This window comes from Osmia bicornis, chromosome 14 (assembly GCF_907164935.1).
Source record: "Osmia bicornis bicornis chromosome 14, iOsmBic2.1, whole genome shotgun sequence".
Taxonomy (NCBI): Eukaryota; Metazoa; Arthropoda; class Insecta; order Hymenoptera; family Megachilidae; genus Osmia; species Osmia bicornis.
Window position 1 is genome coordinate 5963586 of NC_060229.1, and position 18149 is coordinate 5981734.

An 18149-nucleotide genomic window follows, 5' to 3' on the forward strand; every position below is an offset into this window, starting at 1 on the left:
GATTAAACGGTACTGTCGTTATTGGAGAACGTCGAATAGAGGATTAGCCGAATACGCGTGGAAGCAAACTGTGATCTCCTCTGTTCGTGTCCGATATCGAAACGCGACAAGTCTTCGGCAATGTCCTTCGACCGATTCCCTGAACAACTTTTCCCAGACATCCCTTTTGGATTTCCAATTGAACGAGAGCGGGAAACGCGCGGACATTAATGGTTCTTGCAACGGGAAGTGCAGTCGAAATTATTGATTAATTGATCGACGATCCGTCATCGAGGTAGCTTGCCAATAGGGTTATTATATAGGCTATCGCGTCGATCCTGTCAGCTGTTGGCGTTACGATTAAACCCAGCCGAAATTTCACGCCTGCAGATGACACCGCCTAATTCACCGACCATCCCGCGCGCCGCTATCGCTTTTACCTTCGACTAACCGAGCTGAATTTTCGTTTATTACGGACAGGTGTAAATTATAATTATTTCGGTAACATCTGCCTCTCCGAATGGTCCCGGATAACAGTCCGAAACCGAACGGGGCCACGTCGATTAGATGGGATATTCAATTCTCCACGCCTTCTGTTTCGTGAAACCGATTCGTCTCGACGATCCTTAACTACCTTTGCTAACGACCACGCGACCTTCCCTCGATTATTCATTTCAACGTGAACCGGTGGAGTTTCTTTATCTCCGCGATGATTAAACCTCGAAGTTTGTTTTAAAAACAAGGATAATAGAGGTAACGAGACGTCGCCCGGTCACGTGCATCTTCACACGTTCACAGGTGGTTACAGGTCTTGCGTACAAGTTTCAGAGGAAGATCCAAAACAGGAAACTAGGAGTGTATAATTTCGAAAGCATGATATTCTTGCGGTAGCGTCAAGACCGCTGCGCGTTACCCTGAAACCACTGGCGAACCACCCCCTTCGGTCTGCGATGACAATAGACGATTTTAATACCTCGCGCACCGAGGGTGATCAAGATGAGCGAGAAACGAAGGGGAGGACGTGCTCTGATGTTGAACGTACATTGTATCAACAAAAATAAAAATAAAGAAAACTCCACGTCCTAAAGATATTGGGAAATAGCCGGTTCCTTTTCTTGGCTCTTTTATAGCAAGTCGGCTAATTAGGGTTTGGGGACGCTTGCGAATATTCCAGGTATAAATATACGCATCGCCCTCATAGTTCTTCCACCGTTTCTTTGAATATAATTCTTTACTCACATTCTACTGCACAAATTAGTTTATGGCAGTTAGGCTCCTCCTGCGCGGATTACACAGTACAACTTTTAACTCGTTCGATCAACAGCGGGAGCTTTCTTTTAGTTTCGATTAGATAGAAAAAGGTTAGGTTAGTCAGCGAAAAAGTACTAATAAAAAAAGGCCTTAGCCGGTGAAAGCTTTAGACATTCAAAAAATATTAATACTAAATTATTTTTTGGCTCTGCAGAGCTCTGTACAGGCCCTTTATGGCCCCCGCCATAAAGTAATTTGTGCAGTTCATGCACGACCATTCTACTCTATAGTCTTTTTTATTTCACACAACCCCTGAACAATTAGTAGAACGGTTCTAAGAGAGCAATCTGATGCAAGACGGTCTCGAAGACGAATCAGAATAACGAAACGACGAGGTGACACGATAGAAGGTGTATAGGTCGATGAGGAAGAGAAAAGGAGTGGAAGGGGGTTGGAGGAGCGTGCAAAAGCGCACGCAAAGAAAAACAAATGAACGCTGCCTAGCCGAAACAATTGAAGCCTGCGTGGAATAGGGGTTGCTGGCCTTTTATGTTGCCCACCCTCTATGCTCGCCACCCCCGACCAACCACCACCTTCCCCTGTGTGCCTAACCCGCAGCTATACCCAACGCCACCTCCACCAGCGCCTCTCTTCTTCCGTCAAACCCCCTACTCTCCACCTCCCCCCACCCTTCTCCACCTATTTTTATTCCTCCGTTTTTGGCCCTCACCCTCATCCACCGCCGTTCGACGTCCCCGAACCCGAACGTTTTGCCTCGGCGGGACTCGAACGAGGATATTCGAGCGATCGTTCTGATGAGGCCTTTATGCGATTCGCGAGAGCCTTTCAGCCGCGCACGCCTCGGATAAGAATTTCAATTTCTCTCTAGCGGCGCACGATTGTATCGGCCGCCGCTTATGCATCGCTGATCACTTCCTCGTTTCCCAGGGATGAAACTCTTTATTTATTTTTTTTCTTCTCGTCCGTCTCTCTTCTCCTTTTGCCATTTTAACAGACCTCCCCCACAATGAAGTGATTCTTCGGATGGATTTTAAAAGGACGAATGGGAGTTGCGAATGCGCATTTTTCAACTCTCTCTTATGTCTAGATCTTATGTCTAGATAAAATTTTATTATAGTCTAACACAATGGAAAAAGATCGAGCAAGGTTATATATCAGAATGTACAGACGCGATAAGACGTTAAATAAATATTCACCGTACAGCTCGAACCAGATATTATTATCTAATCGCTATTGTTTAAAAAAAGGAATGTAATCGCAACGCGCTACGGTTGCACGGAGCGGTTACTTGTGAAACCGCAAAGGAATGGCGCCTACTCGCAGGTAGCCGCAGGCCACTGGCCTGCCGCTGAACAGTAAATTAAAATGCGTACTCACCGGTGGGATGTCGAAGGGAATTTGGTACACGGCAACATAAATCAGATCCTGCCGGGGGTTGATAGAGATACGGCACTCTAACGGCCACTCAGTCAAAGCCAAACGTCATAGCAATCCGCGCACTACATCGAGCCTCGTCGACGCGTGTCACGTCAGGCAAAATTCAAAACCGAAATTCCGAGCATTGTCCTCGCGTCAGTGCGTCACTCACACGCGATACCGAGAAACCACGATCACCCGCTGAAATTGTCTCGGCTTGCTCGCTGGCCACGGCGAAACGGCCGAGGTAAACATAACCAAGGATAATAAACACCACTTGTCCGCGATAACGCGTTAACGAACATCTAGCCGCGTGTTTTTACCCGATCCTTCGCGACACAAAAATCCACCGATAATCCCGTCCTTCGAACGACTACTTTTTTTCCCTCGAGTGTCACTTAAACGATTCCATGGCCGTGATTCACGTACGTCGAACGCAGCCGCGTTGTTCACTAAACGAAATATCCCATGAAAAACTAAAACAAATCTCGCGCTCCTATTGGCTGCTCCTGTACCACGTGACCTGATCGTCTTCGAATTAATCCCACGTCCGCGTCCGGTCCACGAAAAACACTCGCGTCCCTAACCTAAGAAATTCCGGCAAACGATTATCAAAACTGTTTTCACACGATTATACCGTTTTAAACGAAACGTTTTTATATTTAAACAATCCTTCGTTTCATTCCCGGCGTAATTGAAACTGTCAACGCGGCAACCGGCACTGACATGTCACTTGTCAAAAAGCACGTCGTCACTTGTCACACTGTTACGTTCGCGGTAAAGAACTTCCTTCGATGCACTTGAACGGAAAACGGAGTAATTTAATCGAGACACACTTTTACTGTCGCGGAAAACCCGGAAAAACTACTTTCGAATAAACAACGCGGAGAAATCCACCTACGTACTTCGCCGTGTCGCGCGCCGCATGGAACTGATCGTCGCTCCACGGTTCCTTCCCCCACTCCTCGATTCCCCCACCGCCGCACAGAGCGACTCGGTAGGACGCGCATCAGATACATAGATTCGAAGGAATTAATCAAATTCGAAGCAGTTTTTATCAGAAAGTACAGGATGAATGACCAAAATGGAATTACTAGAAGACCCGTATACTCTGTTACCAGCATTTGCAAAAAAGCTCACTTTGTTAAAACGCTTGGTTGAAACAGAATACATACAGAGCAGGAATTAAAGAGCTTCTGCTATTCATTATGCTATTGAATCACATTTATTGTTCCAAAGGAAAAGAAGAACAATTGACACAAGAAGTTGAATACAGAGCTTGTTTCGTGCGTGTGCTTTAATACGATAAAAAACTGGGAGACTGGTACTGCAAACACTCTTTGTTTCAATGTTTAGAATAGAATTATTTACGTGATGTTGAACAGGAGTATCGTGGTGTTTTAAGCTTTTCCGGTGGTTGTGATAAATTGAAATAATTCTGGAAATAATTAAATCGATCGGTGATTAATCGACCATCGTTTCCCAAAGGACAGACGAATCGCGGGAAACAGAGATCCCCTCGAGACTCGCCCTTCGGACATCGAGGCACCCAGGTTCGCCCACCCTAAAAATGAACTCGAACCATACGGCAAGACGCATTGTTACATCGAATCCCTCGATATCATCGTTGTCGATTCATTCGATGCGCTGAAAGGAGCTGTGCCCCTTTCTTCCCTGCCACCAAGCATATTCGTAAAGGACGCGTCAGTTCGCAGGTGCCGTGCGACTCCTTTTTAACTTGGAACGTCGAGAAAAAAAGGACGTCGGCCAGAAAAGACGCATTTCCTTTCTATTACACGGATAAAGAAACGGGGAAGCGGGATGCGCCATGGCTCATATGCATCGCGGCCGACGGGCTAGAATGCGATGAAACTTCCATGGGCATTGTCGCGAAATTCCATGAACGTAATTTCGAGCGTCTCCGAAGCTCAGCGATAAATTGCACGCGTCGTGAAAGAAGGTTCCTTGAAAAAAATCCCTGAATTGTCTCTCGAATTGGCTTTTAAGTAGATGCACCAGAGTTCTATAAATCTTTAGACCGTAAATGGAATTACAGCATCCTGGTCAGGATAATTATTCCGAGCAGAAAGCGTCATGGAATGGAAATTTCCTTCCTCGAACCGGTGGACAAGAATAAATCACACTTGAGAGCACGGATACACCGTCCAAGTGGCAAACTATTCTTTCCCTGCGGTACAAATTAGCAATCATTTCTGCGCAGGCGTTGGAGGAGCGCAGGAAACGATTATTAAGCCCGGCCCGTTGTCTTCTTCTTCGAATGAGACGCAATTTATAATTCAGCCGTTTGTCCAGCGGTATCTAATTGCATTCGTTCCAAAGATCTCCGGATATGCATCTAATTGTTACAGTTGTTCCCACTTAAACGCAACTCTGCGTTTCTCTGTCTCTGTTAATTCTTCCATTGTCCCTGGATCTTCATTTAGCGGCCGGTTATCCGGAACAATTAGACGAATTATCCGAATCTCAATTCCATAGGACGCTTCGAAAAATGTTCCCCGTTCGGCGTCGCTGGATCAAGACGATGAAAATCCCGACTGGCTTGGACCATCATAAAATCATCATTCTATTTGCCTCGATCAATTAGGCGTCCCCCAGCGACGTATCGAGTTACCTTCTTCATTGGATCACCAATAAAATCCAATTGTTATCGGTACTGCTTTCTCATGCGGTGCTCATCTCGTCTTCTACTGACAACTTGGATTTTTGCCATGAATAACAATTGCAATCAATACTGCTACGAACTTTTTTCGATGTTGTAGTGTTCGAAGCATAAATTGTAATGTTATTGTAACGTTAAGGACGTTTAGGTATAAATAATATAAAACCAAATCGTTTGCAAGTTTTTAAAAAGGTCTTATGCGTTGAAGAAGGAAAAGCGAGCAGGGTGGATTTGAAAGTCGAAGAGAAGGGAACGGGGTGAACTTCCTTAGAATATTTAACTTAGCCTAGTTTAGTTTTACAAAATTTTAATTAAACATATTTAATATTGCACAACAGGTGAGTTTGATTTCAGAAACCTTAACGTTTCAGTGTCGAATAGTTATAAAAATGTAGCGGTGCGGTATTCAATTTAGAATACATTCGATTGAAAGAGCCAAAAGCTTTAAGAATCAAAGCATTTTAATGAAAAGCTTAAGCGTTTCCACAAAGACGAAAGTCGAACGACGGAAGACAAAGGAGACGGTGTTTGAAAGCCGATGTCCTGGTTCTCCAGACATCGATTCGCGATTTTTAATCGGCGAACTGAAAAACGCGTCTCGGTTGGCGCACGCGCCGCTCCTTATATCGCCTGAAGAAGACAATTGCCGCGGGAAGAATGGCACCGTAAATGTGATAGCGAGATAAAAGAATATGGAATAAGAACGGCTGGGACGGTGGCGAGGGTATTGGTGCTGGTGCACGTACACAAAGGGGCGGGTTTGTGGACCGCGAGGGTGGAGGAAAGCCGACGGGGGGGCTCGCTGGTGGCACCTATACATTTAAATAAATAGCGTTTCATTATAACTTTTGTGCGCGCGTTACTGTCCGCCTGACAATGCCTGAAACAAAGCGCCCTTCCATTGTTTTCGAAATAAAAGAGCGCCGGGCCCACGGCATGGCCGCCGACGACGACGACGACGACGACCAGCGCCGTCCACCTCGACTCCAGCTTAGAATCGACACCGTCTTTCTGCCTTTCGCCGAACAAATTCGCGTAATTTCGCCCATCGCGTTCTTCGAAAAATCTTTCCAACTCCCGCGAAACTAAGGAGAGCCCGGAAACTGTGTCAGACGGAAAGATGCAACTTTAGCGGATTCGAAAGTAATAAAAATCTCGAAGACAGTATCTCATATACGATTTTGTATATATTAGAAGCGACGTGTGCGCACTTCCGTGCATGCTTCCAAGTGCATAAAGGCCCCGGTAAATATAGCTCGCGATATTGTGCACGCAGCTACCTTTGTAAGGAGCGAGCTGCGTCTTAATATTGCGGTAGGAAGGATTAACCGCGAGACCCGCCTAAGAATGGAAGGATCACGGTGGGATTCTAATTAAACGGAAAACAGCTTCATTAAGTTGGTAACTGCCTCAGGGCTGTGCTCCGTGGTTCCGTACCTGAGTCATGTTTTGGTGAACCCCTGTATGCACGGACTGTGTAACGATGAGTCATGTATTTCGCCCTAATTACAGAACTGTCTATACATCTATACGTGTCAAACATGGAACAGTGATTTTTTCTTGCTCGCGAATATACTCTGTTTGAACGATCTTTTTCGAGCAATCAATTTTTTAATGAAATGTTTAAAGTTGCACGCGGGGTAACATTGGAAAAAGGATGATCGCGATCCAGATGACACGTTTTGTATCAACCAGCCTCGTCCAGATCCGTGCATCGATCAACGTCGTTAATTTCCTTTCGATTCAATCGGATCTAGTGCTCGCTCATCAGATAGCGGAGGATCGATATTAAACGCAATTTTCGTCCCGGTTGAAACGAGGCTGGCCAACGGCGAGAGGATATTTATAAATGCACCGGCCGCTTGTTCCCCGTATTTTCGCGATTTCGCGCGTCCAGCGGGGATTTCAAATAGAAATAGAAGGGTAGATGAAGCGCGACGCGGCGGGTGGAGAATCAAAAGCGACGCAAAGTTTTCGCCGTGGATGCAGTTACAGTGGCTTCGTTACGTGTCGATTTGCCGCCCAGTTGAAAGACACCAATTTATAATTATTGCATTGAATAGACCGGCACCGTACGCGGCAACTCCCTACCATTCGATATTACCATCCATTGTGCAGTTTAGATTCTATGCACCCGTCGTTCTCGTCCCATCGCCTTTGCCTTCTCCCATTCTCCCTTTCTCCCTCTCTCCCTGTCGTTTTCAACCTGGATTTCTCATTCCTCGCCTCCTCTATTCCGCGCGATGCTGTTTGTTATATAAAAGCCTCTACATCTCGCGTTGCCTTACAAACGAAACGCTCCTCGAATTTTCACCCGCAGCCGTTGCATCTTTCCGCGGAGCCTTCGCAAAGGAAAAGTTCCTTTCCCGGATGTTGCTCGATAGAGAAGGATGGTTGAAAACTTGAAAAAAAAAAAAAGAAGAATTCATTGGGCAGAGAGGAGGTCCGGCATCGAGTTGCACCCTCTCAATTAACGCTTTCCACGAGCGTGGGCGAAGGGCGAAGGAGAAAAAAAAGAGCAACGAGACAAAGGGTCGGCAGATTGGCGATTGCAATTTGCAGAATGGAACCGCGAGGATGGGCGCAGATTGAGGAGAACGAAGAGCAGAAGAACGAAACGTCGGTACAGAGAGAGGTTCGGTGGGCGAGCGTAGGAGGAGGAAGATTGGACGGGGGTTGAAGAGGGCGGCGACGGAAAGGCAGAGGCAGAATGCAACGAATTCGAAAAGAGCAGAGCCCTGTGCCTGCATACGTAATGCCATCGAGCCATTGTCAACCGGTGCCGGCCCCCTTTTGTCTACCGCGGGGGCGAAAGGGCAGAGCTGCCCCCCGCCCGGTACCAGTCGCGGAAAAATTCAGATCGTAGCCAGGAACCGATATCGATCTTCGGCCGATCATTTGCATGCTCATTGTTCGAGCATCCGACGACGAAAATTCCGAGGACGACGCGCCGCGTCGCCGTCGAGAACAATATTCCCCTTTCCTTCTCGCACCCCTCTCCGTCTAAGAGTTTGAACCGGGCACAGGTGTCCACGGTAATCAACCTTCCTCGCGATTATTTTTCCTATCGTTTATGAATCAGCCGAATAAGAAATGTCGCCAGTTCATAACAGCACGGAACAACAACTCCGGCGCGTTTCGAATCGGCAGCCACGTCGCAAAGAGGAAATCACTCGATCGCGACAGCGCAACGTACCGACGCGACAAGCCGAATTAATTCGCGCGACGCCAACAGACGTTTCGTCTATGACGTGAACGAAAGAAGAACGAGCGAAGGGAGGGTGACTAGTGGGTGGTGGCTGGAGATGGTAGAAGAGACAAGCGGAAAAGTAACAGACGGAGAGAAAGGAGAGGGTCGGGGAGAGCGAGAGAGACATCGTTGCACATATTTTTATGTCATCGCAGTAGAGGCGATGCATTGTTGTCGCGAGACAAAGGCAAATGTGGCGGAAAAATTGCGGAGGAAAGGCGAGGCGCGGGGAATGGCTGGCTCTGGGATGGGTGTCGGCCGGCGAAAAAGAGCGGAAGAGGGATGGAGGATCCCCCGGAGGGAGAAGGGTGCTACACGCACGCGACAAAGCGGAATAGGTTAATGCCGGATCTCGCGCGATTGCACGACGATCCTTTCCACCGAATGTTCCGCGAAATGTACGCTCGGTGAATAAATTCTAAACGCAAACAGCAAACTACCCTTGTCGTTGCTGAAAAATCGAACGTCGGTTAATTAAAATTTATTTCATTATTTTCGAATTTTCTCATCTGGAATTGCGTTTCATCGACGAGGACGATTTTCCGAAACTCGCGTCGGTACGAAGAAATAGACTGCCGAAGCAGGATAAGAGGGAGGAAGGGAAAAAAACGAAATCGGGGTAGAAGAGACGTAGCAACTACAATTAAGCCAGTCAGTCCGTGGCTGAGTTGTTCCATTGAGAGAATTGGCCTGCACAGGCAGCGAACTATCGAGCAGAATTGAGAGCCGGCGGGGGAGATTTCGCAGATTATCAAGCATCAGTTGCCGGGAAGAATAAGCAACCGCCAACCGTCATTTAACTTTAACGCTCGAACTGCCCTCGTCCGCGCCCCCGGCAACCCCCGAGGGCCTCCGTTGGTCCATGCTAATTAAATCTGCCTACGTACCTACCCCCTTCGCGGTATTGCCCTCGACTAAACCTCCTCGTCGACCTTCTGCCCCTTCGAACCATTCCGATGATGCTACTTTATTTATGTATGCACCGCGAGCTACCTATTTCCGCCATCTTATCGGCCGTCGTTATTTCCTTTCTTTCTTTCCTTTTAAAACTCTCTTCATTTTCTTTTTCAACGTTAAGAGTACTTCGGGGGGAGCAGGGATCGTTTCATCTCGTTGGACAAAAATTAATATTTCATCGATTAGAATTTCTTGTCCTTCAACAAAAGCGTTCAAAGTTCTCCGGATAAGCCATGCTACATTCATAATATTCGTTATTTCCTGGAAACAGGGCGAGACGTGCGGTGCCGTCTGACGCATAAGCGACCGGAACTACTGGCTTACACGACCCACTACCCCGCGCAAGTTCTTCGGGCGTTCCGAATATTCTCGCTCGTATATGAAACGGAATAACGTCGCTGCTTGTTTGTTATCGTTCGAGTTTCGAAATACGACCGGTCTCGTAAATTTCCGAATCGTTTCCCGTTTCGATCCGGCTGATTTTTCGCGTTTCTAATTGCAGATTTTTCCTTGCAACATCCAACGCTCGAAACTGTGTCTTGGCGATGGCACTCTCGTATTCATTTGATTCAGCTACGGAGCTTACCCCCTGACGACGAGGGTAAAGCGCAGGAGTATGTGTTATTCGTTTCCACAATAGCGTCATTGTTGGAGCATTGTGCTTCCACCCCATTCCATAGATTCGTCGCGAACACTTTACCTCCTACTCCTTCCCGCTCGCGAATACACATATATACGTGTGCTTTACACGCACGAGCACCCTTCTTCGTCTCTTTCTTTTCGTATTCTTCTTCCACCCTCCCATTCGTATCCCCGTTACCTCTTTACTCGTTCGCGACTCGCGCTTCTATTCTCCCTGTTGTTACAACAATAGAGAGAGCTACGAGTTACACCATCGATATCGATTCCTCGCCGAGAGTAACCAAGTGTCTTTCCTTTCGATCCGACCGATAAAGTCTGGCAAAATAATTGCTGCGGACGCGTTAACGTTGTCTAACGATTGTTCCGGAGCGATCAGAAATTTCCAACAACCGAGTCGTCGTTAGAATAAGTCAGGAGGAAATGGCCAGCGGTAGAAGGGCACAAGGTAGATGTCGCACGTCAGTCGGACCGTTAAACCGAGTCTATAACTAGCGTTATCGAGTTTCCAGTATCGCGTCTGAGCTAGTATCACCTGCCATGACGGGATGTGAATCTAAATGCGTGCTCCGCGAGCATAAACCTCCGCGAATTACTATGTGGCTCGTCCAGGAACGATGCCTGATTAACGATGCCACGATATTGTCTCGGGGTTGCTCGAAAAGGGGGACAAGGGACAGTAATGCGCTCATCTCCCGTGCACAATAGAACAATGCGTTCCATAAGTAAAGCGCCACCACTCTCACGAAATATACACAGAGACACGCACGCGCGTGTCTCTGTCTATGTGTACCCCAACACTTAAACGCGTACCGTGTATTCCAGGACGATGATACCCCTGCCGATGGATTATCCGATTCGACAGCTTTCCAGCGCTACGGATTCGTAGAAGATACGAACGGGTGGATCGTTCGTTTCTCTTTACCCCGAATCTAGGCTAAAACGAGGAAGGAAACGTCCAGTTCTGTAGAACGATCGGGGGAACAGTGGTACGAGTCGAGGAGTGGACGGGCATCGGGAAACCACTTAATTCCCGAAAGCAAGAAAGCGGCTCGGAAGTCGACGGGCAAAGTTCACGATGCTGAAAGGTAAGAGAACGAAAAGACGGACGGAAGAACGTGCAACAACGAGGAGAAACAATGAGTCGCCGTCGGCCGAGGAGGACGAACGAGCGAGCCACCGTCAAACAATGCGCCGAAACAATGCGAGCAAGGAGGATGCCGCCGCGTAACAATGTGGACAATAGACAGATGGGCTGAAAGAGCGACGAAGACCGGTGGATAACGATGGAAAAGAGAGGAGCGTGCTGAACGGAGAGAGGCGAAGAGATATAGGGGACAGAGGAAGTGGAAAGCAGGAACGCAAGGTGGAAGGAAAGACAGGATCGCTGGAAGGATAACAGGGCGGACGGGAAGCAAAGGTCGCGGATGGCGCGACATTTGAACGAACCGTGTCGATGGTCATCTTTGATCGAGAAATCAAGCACGATCAAAGAAGAAACTCTTAAGGCGTGTCCGCGAGAGGAATCGCGACGCATGCCGTCCAGCTGCTGCGAACTTTACGATCGAAAGAGAGATCGCGGGGAGGATGGGTTAACAATGAGCGGGAGCGAGAGGGAGAATGTCAAGTGGACATTGTTGACGGTGACAATGCCGCTGAAATTGCCGGAGAACAAAGAGGTCTTATGATGACGCTGCTGGCGAACGAGCGAGCGAGCGAACAAGCGATTTCAGCGAGTTGCTCGTGGACAGGGACTTCCCCTATATTCTCCTCTCTTCGCGCACCCCCTATATCCTTCCATCTCTTTCTTCCGCACGGGTTTTCGTCTTCGTCGTTCCAAGAGAGCACCGCGACACCCCTTCTGTATCGCATGGCATTATAACTATCGGCTCCATCGCGACGCCTGTGTCGATACTCGTGAATTAAGCACCTTGATCCATTAAGGACCAGCGTGCTCGTGTGCACCGAGTTAACGGCTCTGTACGGCATTGTTTTAACGCCCTGGCGACGGCTGTGCAACGCGTTAATGCGATGCTCGATAACGCGTTTACCTCCTCCTTCCACGAATCCGAGGTGTTTGATCTAGCGATAAAGCGGCGACGAATAACTATCGGAATCAATCGTACGATCGACGTAAACTATGTGATCTCTGATTAGATTGGAGCCTCAAGTTGATTACCGTAGCAGAAACAACCTTTGCTTTGTACCGTGATACGGATTACCAAGGATTGTATCGATGATTAATGTAATCTTGCAAGTGTTTAGTATATCAGTGAACGTGTTAATTAATGCTGAAGAAAAAATCGGGATAAGTTTCCGAATGGCTCCACCAAAATTGAGAACTCAGGTTCGGTATATAACCTAAATTTTCTACTAGAAACCGAATAAAATTGGTTTCAGAGCTGGATGTCTTACCGTTTTCGAGATATCGTGGTAAGAAATTTTTGCAACTTTGGGACTACGTATGCGCTGTTCGATACTGCGCATGCGCTATTCAATACTGCGCATGCGCTATTCGATACTGCGCACGCACGGAACCTAACCTTACCACGATATCTCGAAAACGGTAAGACATCCAGCTCTGAAACCAATTTTAATCGGTTTCTTGTAGTCAATATAGGTTACATACCGAACCTGAATTCTCAATTTTGGCGGGGCTATTCGGAAACACAGCCAACAATCGAGCCGAAGTCGAGGACGCTTGGAAATACAAGGATCAACGATCGCTTTTTTTCTCCCCCTCGGAGGCCGTCGAATATTTTAAGTACCAGCGGCTCGATGCTCAAAACTTCCGAGACCGAGCTTGTGTTCCTTTGCTCGCGGACAAGTGTGCCGCGTGTACACTTTTTCGTTCGTGTACACGTGTACATTGGTAGGGCAAAAAGAGAGAGAGAGAGTAGTAAATACATATATACAGACGTATATACGTGCAGGTATACATCGGCATCGTTCCGTGCTTTCATTCGTTCGCGGAAAGAAGTAAAGAGCTTTGTCGCCGCGGCATCAAAAGCTTGAATGACGCGACGATGAAAGAAGGAAGTATCGGTACAAGAAACTGCACAGTGAATACTGAAAAGAATATAGTCACGGGAGGAAGGCGAACGAGGGGGTGTGGGGCCTGGGAGAAGGAGTTAAAAAGGAAAGGAAAAGATAGCGAAAACGGGAAAGGGAGGAAAGAAAAAAAAAGTAGGGAGTCGTAGGAGCACTGCGGGGAGAAAGCGTTGCAGGGAAAGACCGATAAAAGTTTCTGCCTCGAGACGGATATTGGAAATACGTTCTTCGATCGAACCCCGGGATCTATTAATTAATTTATCCACCGTGTTCGCGTGAAATCGAGGAAAATCTTAGCCGCGAATTTCCAAAGAAGGTCACCGTTAAGGGAACACCTATGTCGCGTGTTGTTCGATTAAATCCAATTAAACCGGCTGAAAATTCAGCCATCGGAGTTTGGCTAGGGACAGGAGAAAACAGGAGCGTGGATTACATGATTGCCAGGCACGGCCGAGTTCTAATAGCCAAGTCAGGTACGTCGGATTACGCTAAACTATTACGAGCCTTCAAAGCGGCAACCTCGTCGTGTGTATACAGGGTGTCCCGTATAGCTAGTCCGTGGAATCACGGCGAAATGACGTGAAGCTAGGAACCGGGAGGAGAGAGGAGATGGCTGAAAAGCCGTACCCGCGCCGCGGCAGCGTATGCAGATAATCGGTACAAAGGCTTTCGTCGAATGACAAAGGAGAGCACTGGCCAGCCCCGTGGTTCTCCTGCATCCATGTATAGATGCGCCGTCCGTGTATAAGCGTGCATACACTCGGCCAGGTATTATTATAGTGGGTGGCAGGGTGCTGCTACCGCGAGAGCCTCACTTTCGACGGCTTTATTCCGATCGTTCAAACGAGACGCGGGTTGCATCGCATTGCCATACCTCGTACTTTTCTCCTGAATTAGAAATAAGGTTTCGAGGGGAGACAGCGTAAAAAATAGTGTAATTTGAAGAGAAGGTACACGGTCCTTCCGTCAGAATGCAACATCTTACTTCGATAAAAGTCGCGGAAGTCTATTAATCACCGGGGCGCATTGTGACATTCAACCGAGAAGCATTCAGAGTTTCAATATTATCGATACTCAACAGCGGGGCCAGCATCCGCGTCTATTGAAAGAGAGTTTATCAATAGAGAGCAGGACACTCTTGCTGTATCCGCCTGTAAAGCGCTCTAACCTCGCGTTCCTTCCTTGCGCGACCTTTCGCGAACCATGCCCGCCTCTAGACGAGGATTTTTCCCTCGCGTTTAACCGAGCTTTGATTAACGCATCGGTCCCAAAAATGGAAGAAGCTTTGGGAAGATTAGAGGAAAGAATAGGCAAGAAAATCGTACGCTTGTATTCATCTTTACCAGCGATTTGACCAGCTAGGCACGTACGATAAAAAAGGATCTTCGAGGTATCAGAAGAATAAAAGTGCTTCAGGTCGGTACGATTAAGGGGATTTTCGAGGACAGCCACAATTGGGCGAGACAAATATTCTTCTTCCTTACATTCAACTTCGATTAAGCTTAAGGGTGAAGAATATCGTCCACATCTGGGCCACCACTTATCCAATTATAAACGACCTTAATAAATACCCTATAGTGTCCATCAAGTTTCGGTAATCAGACACCGTTCTCTTTCTCTTCCCTGCTGGTCCATCGCTTTGATCCTCCATCAGCCATTCTTTCAACGTAATTGCCAACACGATTTCCATGCGACGTACCGATCCGCCGTTAATCTAGTCCGAGTACAGGTGGAGAAAAAAATAAAAGGAGAGGAAAGCCGAAACGAATTCGCGGAATGCACGGTTTCCTGACCAACAGACAGACGATTCTCTCCACGGTCCAGTTAGACGATACGGAATTAAGCTGGAAAGTACTCGGCGAGTACCGGGACGCTGGTTATACCGGGCCTATAGAGCTCTAAACAGCGACAAAAGGATACCGAGTGGGCGACGAGCATTGAATGTACGAGAAAGGATTGTATGCCAGCGAACGCTGCTGACGATGGTAGCGACGTCGTTTCTGTTGCTCTTGCCGTATACCTACGCGTCGCGTACCTATGTATGTGGCCTGCTTTCGCGTGTATCCGTGCTACCGGCAGAAAAGAGGAGTATTTTAGCCCGCGTCCATATGAACGTAGTAGGGACGAAACAATGTAGCTTTTGTGCGAGAAAGAAACGGAAAAGCCAAGCCAAAGAGAGAGCCTAAGAGCGATTGAAATGCTCGAACGTCTGTCTCTGCTTCCCTTAGCCTCCCTCTTCATCCCACACCCTCTTTATCTGTCCCGTTTTTCTCCTATCGTCTTTGGGTTGTTTCTTCCATCGCGATAGTCGACTGCAACGATCGCGAGTTCTTGGGACAAGGAAGATCCACCCTGAGACTTATCCTTTCCACTCGACCAGCCTTGACCTTGCGTACCTCCCAAAATCATCGATGACAAAGGAGATCCTTTTTGGGAACGATTCGAAAAATCAAAGATGGCAGAATGAGAAAGTAAGGACACGCGGGGGGGTGTATGTTAGCTATGGTGGGGTGGTACGTGCAAGGACCGCGAGTATTGGTAGACACAGATGCGAAGGGTGGTTGCAGGTTGATAGTCAAGACTGCCTTCAGATTCCAGAGTGAAGCATTGTGTCCCGAACGCGCATTGTCCTCCCGTCACCGGGAACTCGACAATGCCGAGTCCGTAAGTTAGTAACCCTACCGTAAAAACTTATCTCCACCCCAAACCATCGACCTCCAGCCTCCGTGATTCCTCCGTTCGATTTCCAACCTCCTCCTGCCTGCTCTTCCGCTTTTCCGCCCTGCATCGCGACTTCTGCCGCTTTTCCTCTTCCGGGAATGATCGAACAGAATGAGTTTTTGACCAAATGTCGATGACGTAATTACAATAATCTTCTCTTCGAGAAGCGTTAAAGTTTCGACAGCATTTGTAACGTAGAATAATGAGAAGCACCGTCGAAGAAGTCGATGGTCAGCGAACAGCGAGGCACTGTCGGATCGGAAGTGAACGTCCTGGGGACCGGATACAAACATTAGGGGTTGGCGGGCGGTCCTCTCGTTGGGACTCAAGTTGCCGAGCAGCCGGACAACGCGTGGTCGCCGGACAAAGCTCTTCTAATTGTCCCCATCAACGACGAAGAATGGACCGCGGGCCTGCCGCTGACAATTTCATTTGTAATTTGCATAAGGCTTATTAAAATCACAATGGACCTGGACCCACGGGGGATGCTCGATCGAGGTGGCCGACAGCCTTCTTTTTTTGGCCTGCTCGATAGAGAATAATCACGGTCACTGCTGCGACGGTAATTGAACTTTAATAAGCAGCCGGACCTCGCTCCGAACGCTATCAACTAATCAAATGATCGCGTTTGCGACAAACTTACTTTTAATAAACAGGTTCATCCAGTGCGCCGGCTTATCCGTGATCGTATCCAAAGGACACTCGACACACTATCACACATTCTTGTTTTTTATCAACTAAAAATAACCACTCGAGACATCAACAGCAACGAAGCAACATATTATTTATAGAATCAAATTGGTTTAAGTAAAAAGAAAGATATGTAAATAAAGATTGCAAAATCGAGAAAATAATAGAAATGATAATGAAAAATGATTCACTGGTACTTTTATCCGGACAGGATTACCCGTTTCCCGAAATGTGTCGCGCACGTGAAAGACGGCGCGGAACTGAACCGTCTCAAAACGCTATCATATCGCGCGCCGCCTCGTTCCCCCACTACTTTTCTACCAAAATGCGTCGACGCATCTTTTATTCCTATCGCTATGAAAATCTTGCACGATCGTGAACGAAAATTATTTCACAATCGCAAATAAAAACCCATCAACCGATTGTCTGTACGGCAATCAACGCGTTAAATAGATTTTTAATTGAAGTATTAAAACAAAGGCAAAGGATCATTTATTTTTTTTTTTATATATTCCGTTCGTATTTTTCATATATGACACAGAACGAATATTCAAGCGTTTAGAATCAATGCCTAACTCTAGGACAGCTGTTTTCCAAAACACAAACGCCTACGCTTTTATCTCGCACGTATCCCTCTTCGCAGATGCAACCACTCACGCAGTTCTTCGTTTGGATACAGGGCACCGATTCCCAAATGTCGATGTTGTCGCAATTCTTTTCGCAAAAATGATCCGCCTGGCATGGACTGTAAACTTCGTTCTCCCTGCACGCGTCATCGTTAACGTTCACCACTTCCGGTCCTTAGAATTTGAGAAAAATTATAATGTACAACGGAGCACAAAGCATTAAAAATTTCCTTTTTTTTAAATAAAAAATCTGAACTACTTACTAAATAAAATCCCTCCAATTGCCACGTCCAAAAGGACAAGTATCAGAAAGCTCGAAACGAAAATGTAACGCGCTCGTTTAAGCTCCATCTTGTTGAAGTATCACTGAACAAATGCGAGCAGCGATCGAGACAGCAAGTTTAAATACTCGCGAATGCAACGCGATATTCAAATCGCATTGCGCTATCAATAATCACCTAACCAGACCAGTTTTAATCGGGCAAAGGCAACGTTCTTTGAACGAGGAAAGTAGTGCATCGGGGTGATAAAAAAAAAAGGAGAAACAAGTACAAACAATCGCAAATATGCAGGCAAAAGAATCGCACATACATTGAATAAGAAGGTGAAATACTGTTTTGCCGTTTTTCGTGTTATGTATTTTTGCGGATCTTTGAATTGTACAGCAACTCGTTTACATACAACATATATAAGTGTCTTACTAGTAAATTACTTGTAATGATACCTTAAAATAAGTATTCGTAATAAAGGGCCGGGCCGTGAGAACGTGTTTCGAACTAAAACAGTATGGAGAATTATCCGAATTTGGATGGTTCTCGACACGTTTGTGGGAGGGTGGGGGAAAAAAAACTATTTTCCTTACTAAAAA

The 18149-nt window shown here is 47.0% G+C and overlaps 3 protein-coding genes across 4 annotated transcripts in view; 1 reads left to right on the forward strand and 2 right to left on the reverse strand.

The window, feature by feature from the left end:
• The window catches only part of LOC114876834 (transcription factor Sox-2), a 239927-nt gene extending 236347 nt beyond the window's left edge, over positions 1 to 3580 (reverse strand). For both annotated transcript variants that reach the window (XR_006830065.1, XR_006830066.1), the window contains exon 1: positions 2629 to 3580. The gene's annotated coding sequence lies outside the window, so the exon portion shown is untranslated. The remainder of the gene's footprint in view (positions 1 to 2628) is intronic.
• Positions 3581 to 13581: 10001 nt separating this feature from the next.
• LOC123988472 lies at positions 13582 to 16422 on the forward strand. The gene is given in 5 exon segments (XM_046288714.1): positions 13582 to 13717; positions 15069 to 15304; positions 15602 to 15732; positions 15734 to 15904; positions 16173 to 16422. Coding segments are annotated over 5 exon segments (924 nt in total).
• A 738-nt stretch (positions 16423 to 17160) lies between these two features.
• Positions 17161 to 17792, reverse strand: LOC114876836 (venom serine protease inhibitor-like). The gene is made up of 2 exons (XM_029188689.2): positions 17545 to 17792; positions 17161 to 17455 (listed from the first exon to the last, which is right to left on the reverse strand). Exons 1-2 carry the CDS (start codon positions 17630 to 17632, stop codon positions 17220 to 17222), a joined length of 324 nt encoding a protein of 107 aa, XP_029044522.1. The 5' UTR covers positions 17633 to 17792; the 3' UTR covers positions 17161 to 17219.
• Between the last annotated feature and the right edge of the window lie 357 nt (positions 17793 to 18149).

Excerpts from the sequence above, each read along its gene's own strand:
- LOC114876836 (XM_029188689.2), bottom strand. The coding sequence starts at position 17,632 with ATGGAGCTTAAACGAGCGCGTTACATTTTCGTTTCGAGCTTTCTGATA. Across the intron at positions 17,456-17,544 it reads AATTGGAGGGATTTTATTTA|GACCGGAAGTGGTGAACGTT; the intron begins GTAAGTAGTTCA and ends TCAAATTCTAAG.